Source organism: Ammodytes marinus (genome assembly GCF_949987685.1).
Source record: "Ammodytes marinus genome assembly, chromosome: 11".
Lineage (NCBI taxonomy): Eukaryota > Metazoa > Chordata > Actinopteri > Uranoscopiformes > Ammodytidae > Ammodytes > Ammodytes marinus.
In genome coordinates this window covers 3,212,914-3,220,413 of record NC_137215.1, presented here as the reverse complement: position 1 = coordinate 3,220,413, position 7,500 = coordinate 3,212,914, and the positions used below count along the sequence as shown (strand labels likewise).

The window sequence follows — 7,500 nt, the reverse complement described above, 5'->3', positions numbered from 1 at the left end:
TTGGCTATAGTGCCAAGCTGGATTCGAATTGAGCATTCCGTGGCGGCCATTTTGTAAAATGGCCGCCACGGAATGCCAGAATGAGCTGCTTTCATCTAAAATCCTCAATATCTCTGGATCTATTTATCATAGAAACCTCATTTTTGTGTCGAATTGTATGTTTTCAATGTCATATATCAGTTAAATATTGTTTTTCTGTTCATGGCACTTTGGCGGCCATTTTGGAAAATGGCCACCAAAGTGCACCGCTTTCATCTTACAACCTCTATATCTCTGGATCCATTGATCATAGAAACCTATTTTTGGTGTCTATTGTAGGTTTCCAAGATCATAGGTTCAAATTAACACTGTTTGGAGACCCTTTGAATAATATTTACTTTACTGTGTCATGAAGGTGACAATGGCTTAAGGTGGCCAGAATATGCAAATTTCTGTTCATCACTCCAAGTATCAAAATTGATGGCAAAAATCAGTGATATATATTTCAGATTATAATGAAAAGACAAACAAAGGGTAAATTAATATATGTTTACTTCACAAGTTGATTAAAATGCGCTATTAGAGTGTAGTTGATTTAGTCAGCAAGATCCTCCACATTTGCAAAGAGCTGTGCAGGCAAGAAGAGCTTTTGCGCATTTGCAGTTTTTTTGACAGCCTTTGGTGCATCCACACCGCAAAAGTTCTTGGCAAACCTTGCTTGCTTCTGGAAGTGAGCTCCAGACAACTTCCCATGGCCCTCCATTGACATTGGTCCAGCCCCATCCTTCAGGTCTCACAAGATTCATTACAGGCTGCAGTGATTGGCTCCAGCAATGGCCCGCCTGATAAGCAGCTCTCCGCACATGTTGTACTAGGGCTCCTCTTGATGGCGGAATACTGTTGACATCTCTTCCTTTGCGGGCAAACAGATCTACCCGTGCATCATTGACACAAATCTTTGAGCTGGTTTTGTCGTACAATAGTACAACAAACCTTTCAAGTGTGTCCATGGCATCTTCAACCTCAGTGAGTTGCGGCTGATCCATTAATTTGGAAAATGCTGTGGTCACTTCAGGATAGAGTTGCCAGATTTCCCATGCAGTTCGTTTCCCTCTTCCTTGAAAAGCTGACACTGTGTCACACCCAGTCATGGCATGGAAAAATGGAAGTGCTAGGCTTTTTTCACGGCCTATGGCAGCATATATTTTATGCACTGCAATAAGTCGAAAATGTTTGCTAGTTCCATATGCTACCCACAGTGTGGACAGTAGTGAGGTCAGCTGGGCAAAGACATGAATTGCAAGTACTACTACATCGCTGTCTACTGTGCGTATAAGTATTGTATCGTACTGCTTTGCTGCATCTGCAACATGTACCATAATGCGACTGTCAGCCTCCTCATGGGAACAAGGACTTATGCCTTCAGTTGATGTTGGCTGTCGACAAACCACTTCTTCATTGAAAGTGCTGATTATTTGTTTTTCAGTGGGAATAGATATGACTACTCTGCTCAAGAAACCAAACAGTTCAGTTTTATTATCATCCACTCTGAGGAACTCTCCCCAGTTTTTTGGGACTGCACTTTGAGGTTCTACTCTTCGACGCACACCTTCCCCTCTGTGTTCTCTTGTTTGTTGTTTAAGCGAATCGGGTCTATATGTGTCCCATACAATATCCACCCTCTTTGCTTTGGCCAACTGCATCTTTATGTAGGGAATGAATATGTTTTGGGCATAATCATGAAATGTCTTTGCAGAGCCAGGCTTCAGCATATGAACAACTGCTGGACCATCTAACACCACTGCATCAACCTTATGTTGCACGTCATCCTCTTCTTTTGTGGATTCCTCCAGGCAATGGACTATATCAGATTTAGTTCCTGCTCTTAGCTTCCCTCTATCAGAAAGTGATGGAGGACAGCCCTGATTTTCGTGGGCAAAAAATTCCTCCAGGTTACCGTCACGGACTTGGCAGGCTACATAAAGACGTGAAAAAAGATTACGATCATATTTCAATGATGATACTTGCTCCTGAACCTTTGTTCTTCTGTGTGATTTTGGTGAGGCAAAGATACGTAGTTTGTTTTTCCGAATCGTGTGGTCTAACGACTTTGTTCTGTCAACAAGTCGTTCTTTGACAAAGTTGTCAAACTGCTGACAACCAAGGCCCTCCACTTGAGCTAATGTTTGCAATGCAGTTTGGTTTGCCACATCCTTCGAGTCTAGAACCAGCAGATCCCCACTGGATTCTAGGAATGGGTTTCCATACTCTTCCAAGGTGTTTTTCATTGAGATGATGTCCCTCAAGAAAGCCCTCTGCTTTGAAGGCCTTTGTTCGTGGTGCCGTCCATCTGGGGTTTTCTGGGCTTGATCAACTGATTTTTCGAAATCATTTATGAGCCGAGCCATCTCTGGTCCACTGACCATCCATCTCTGTAGGGCAGAGGGACACTCAGTCAAGCCCACAGCTCCACCATCATCTTTTACCATGGCATTGTTTTGTTCATGGGCTTGGTCAATAGCCATTCTGGAGAAGGCATGAATAGTTTTTTTGACTGTGAAATGGCCCTTCAAAAACTCCTTGTACACTACAGGGTGCAACTTCGGTAATATTGTCATGTCACGTAGGTGGATTGGTATCCATCTGGCATAATTGAAATGGTCTAAAGCAAAGAACCATGGAACCAGCTTTGACAGTGAATCAACATAAAGATGGAAGTCTCCAGATCGGATTGACCTTATGAACACTAGTACAGTGAGCTGCAACTGAAGAACATTGAACCAGAAGTTGAACATGGGCTGACATTTCCGTTGGTTTTCATACCATTCTTCTTGACCCAGTAAGTTGGTGCCTGCACAACTCACATACTCTCTGTATGCTTCCTGTAGAGCGTTGTAAATAGCACAGGCAGTCACTTGGTGAGCTCGCCGTGTGCGTGTGATATGCGAGACTTTCAGGAAAGAGTCTGCTCTACCAGATGTAGCCACACCAGCCTGAACGAGCCAAGATGACCATCCGCTACCTTCAAGTAGATTGCCAATCGTCTTCAAGGCAGCCTGCTCAATATGGAGTCCGCCAAACATAATCACATATTTTGATTCTCCATATAATGTAGGCCACCTCCATTGGATGTTTTTTGCCAGTGCAAAGAGCGGTTGGTCCATTGCAACAACAGGAACCTGTCCCGGATTTGTCAGCTCGATTACTTTTCTGATAACGTCAAGTGAATGTCGCATCATAGGCACTGTTGCAGCATCTTCCTGGAACAATGGCAGAAGACAGGATGTTGTAGTTGGTGTTTCTTGGGAGTTCACCTGCCCGATGTTGGCATGGAAAGCTGACCATGAGATGTTGGCTGTTTCCTGGCCACCTTGTATAACTAGCTGAATATGCTGTAGCCACCTGAAATCAAAGAATCATTTGATGAGTAAAATGTAATTATTTTACTAGTAAAAAACAAAAAACAAAGCTGATGTTTACAGTATCAACAATTGAGTGAATATATATAATATATAGATTTGGTACTAAAACATATATTACCTGATTAAGGTAGTTAAATTCAAACCATACCTGTATTCAACTTGCAAAGCTGGAGACACAAGGAGGCCACTAGACATCACAAGTCCATCTGTTTGTGGGATGGGACTAGATAATTTGGCTTCTGGAACTGGCGGTACTTGTGTGTATGATGCAGGTAACTTTGGCAGTCTTTTTTTAGTCACACTGGTAGTTGGTTCAGTGTTCCTTTTAGGGTCTGGAAGCTGATCGATTATTGCAACCTCGGTTATTGTATCAACATTGTCTGGGTGCTGGAATATTGATATTCCTGTTCCATTGAAGGAGCTATTTGCTGTTGTAGAGCTGGTTTGGTGATTGATGTTGTCCACCGCGGCTGTGGTGAACACATGTTTTTTCAACTGAGGTGGACATAGTGTGTTGAGCTGGTCATAATAGTTGCATATTTGTGTGCCTGCATCAGTGGAAATTTCCAAAACCCGGTCATATGAAACAGAAAGTCCAAGTTCAAACATCTTTTCAACCAGTTCTCTTTTCCTTGTTTTGTTGTGAATCAGGACTCCAAGATAGACAGGTAGTGGAGGTTCCCGTGATTTGTTGTGTCGCATCACTTTTGGTTGTTTCTGACGTTGATTCACACTGTTGAACATCACCAGTTGGCAAATGCTCAGTAAGGCTTGCGTTTGGTTTTCATGTGTTTGGTTGATGATGTTGGCACCATGCATCATCATATCAACTAGAGTAGCCAAGGAACGAGGGACAGATTCCACTTGACAGTTTTTTGAAAATGATCCATTAAACTGTGTTTTCATCTTCATTACCTCTTTGTGAATAATCGTTGCTGCTCGAGCTAGAATAATTGCTTCATCCTCAGCATCATTTTCATATGCCTTCCGCAAGGCAATACCGATATCTTTGTTGGAAATGAGAAGTAAGTCACGTCCTTCTTTAAATCCTTCTAGTTCAGGAAAGTTTGCCAGGATCCGATCCTTAAAGCGTGATGAATGTACATATGGATATGTCACACCAAGTTGTGATAGTCTGTCACTATATAGTTTAATTAAGTCAGCAAGTTTGAATACAGGGGAAGTGTGTTGAATGTGGCTTTCATCTAATGTATCTTGTATGTATGTCACAAGCTCAGCAAAAGCACGAGCTTTGTAACACTTTGTCTCTGGATCTTCTTTTTTTGATTCAGACTTTTCCTTTCGACATGCATTATACAACGCAGCCAAACACTTTGCATGGTATTTTGATTCACTGGCCACAAGGTCGCCAGATGAAACTTTTGCGATTAGGCGTTCATCAAGGAGTTCTATAGCACACTGTCGCACTTTCAATCCCATTTCAAGGGTCATTGCTGCATGCAATGGTTCAGTAAGACTCTCAGGCTTCTCACAAAACAGACAAACAAAGGCATCAGTTTCACTCTTTAGCCGATGAGGTCGTGTGCCTCTGGCTTGTTGTTCATCTCCGCCACTAGTTGATGGTTCATCTGGATGTTTTCTTTTCAATGCACGCTGTAATCTACTCTTGCTGTACTGCAGACGGCATGTTGGGTGAAATTTAGCAGATTTTTGATGGAATGTGGTTTCAAGTCCATCGCCTTCATCGAGTTGAGAAATGTTGAGATTTCTAGACAAGCACCCATTGTCACTAAATAGATGCAGATCTTCCGCTAAGCCAATATAACCAGCACCAACACAACTTCTCTTGGAGCTTGCAGGCAAACATAGCCTTTCAGTGCTATCCTCCTGGCATATAAGACACTTTGACCAGTCTGTTCTTTTTACAGGTGGAGCTAGTTGTTCTGTCACATGTGTCACAAGTTTTACTGTTGATGCCATGTCAGCCTGAGAAGAAAAAAACACTGAATTAAATTACCTTACTTTTTTTTGAACATCATTCTGTAATACATAAACAGGTACACAGCTCTTAGACAGTAACTGTAGCCGTCAACTGTCTTTATACACGCACTACATTACAAATGTTTGCTTATACATTCTTATTCTAATATGGAAATAATCCTTACTAAGTCTGACAACATTCTCTTAAAATATATATCAGAATAATAAAATAAAGCCTTGTTGCAGTAATAACATATTTTTATTAAGCACCTGCTACTTTTAGTTAGCATTTACTGTTAGCATCTTATTTACATACATACATTTAACAGTTATACTCTTACAAAAAAATGTAGATCAAAATAAACAATCAGTGAGCTATATGTTAAAGACACAATTCATATTTTAAAACAGAAAATTATCTTTACCTTTTTTTTCTTGATCTTATGGTCACATAGTTAGGGTGGCCCCGAAGTGTCAAAATGTCCCGACTAACTGTTTCCATGGAAACCAGAGTATGGAATGCAGGTAGGAATCAGAATTCTAAAAGGCGCATTTTGATGATGAAATCATTTAAATGATCGGTAAATAAAACAAATTTTAATCAGCAGTTAATCAGATAAGGTTATTATGGAGTAAATATTTATTTGGAACAAAGTATTTTGAATAAAATTATGTATTGAAATAATTAATTCTTCGTATCTCAACATTAAGACTGAAGTTGTGGGACCTGTTTTGCACAATAAAATGGGTTTTATATTCATTTAATCACTTCATTTAGTTATAACTTTCATTGTTTAAGTCAATGTGGATGATTACACTTTATATGTTCATCAAAAATCACATTAGAAATGTAAATATCATGATCAACGTAAATTTCCATATTCTGGCTGCATAACATGGTCACCTTCATGAAATAAAGTATATAATATTCAGAGGGTCTCTAAACAGTACTTGTCTGATATTGGACCTTGAACACATACAATTAGACACCAAAATTAGGTTTCTACGATAAATAGATCCAGAGATATTGAGGATTTTAGATGAAAGCGGCTCATTTTGGCGGCCATTTTGGAAAATGGCCGCCACGGAATGCTCAATTCGAATCCAGCTTGGCACTATAGCTAAAATCATTAGTATTTCCATATTCTAGCTGCATGCAAAGTTTCATGCTTTTATCGCAAAATGCACGATTCTAGGTGAATGTGGTACTTATCCGCTGGGCTATAATAACTGTTGCTAACATCTGCTGCTGCTGCTTCTTTTTAAATGTATTTATAAATATAAATCTGTATTTTACTTTTTTACCATGTTGTATATTGATGCATTTTAGCTTGTGTTACTTGTGTTGTGTCATGTTGTATGTACTACAGCTGCTGGATTTTTGAATTTCCCTGAAGGAACACTCCCAAGGGATCAATAAAGTGTCTATCTATCTATCTATCTATCTATCTATCTATCTATCTATCTATCTATCTATCTATCTATCTATCTATCTATCTATCTATCTATCTATCTATCTATCTATCTATCTATCTATCTATCTATCTATCTATCTATCTATCTATGTATGACTTTAGTACGACAATATCCAAGTTATTTTTTTTTGTTTGTTACAGTAAACATAAGTTTTTTTTCTTGGAAATGTAGAACTTTTAAATTCATTCATAAATGTGTAGGGTTTTTTTTTTTTAATTCTAACTTTAATCTCAGAATATAGAATATTTTTTCCCATAAAATTGTATTTATTTTTTATTTTTCGTACATGCCCCTCAGCAAATTCATTTTCAATAATAAACCATCCACTCACCAGGACACTGTATGAAGGCCCAGTTGAATCCCCTGTCAGAGGAGCATAGCCCCTGATCCAGCACCATCTCTCTGTCCCTCAGTCTCTCTCTGGTTCCATCCCGGTTAGCGTTAGCTGTAGCTTTAGCGTCTTTCATGGGCCCGCGGTACGATCCCTCCACACACACACCGCGTCCCGTGTTAGAGGGGTCCCCGCACCAGCCACACTCGGCCCGCTCCAGACAGGCAGAGCACGAACGAAGGCCGGAACAGTTCAGGGCTGGAGAGAGACGGGGAGAGAGGGGAGAAGGTTCAAGATTCAAGGTCTTTATTAGTGTCCCAAGAGGGCAAATTGGTTCACAGTGAGGAGCTA

The 7,500-nt window shown here is 40.1% G+C and overlaps 1 protein-coding gene across 1 annotated transcript in view; it reads right to left on the bottom strand.

Moving 5' to 3' along the window:
• The window catches only part of LOC307257560 (attractin-like protein 1), a gene marked incomplete at its 3' end in the record, with an annotated part of 198,769 nt that overhangs the window by 103,862 nt on the left and 87,407 nt on the right, over positions 1-7,500 (bottom strand). The window contains exon 18 of the mRNA XM_080036821.1: positions 7,150-7,407. Coding sequence (XP_079892947.1) covers positions 7,150-7,407 — 258 coding nt within the window. The remainder of the gene's footprint in view (positions 1-7,149; positions 7,408-7,500) is intronic.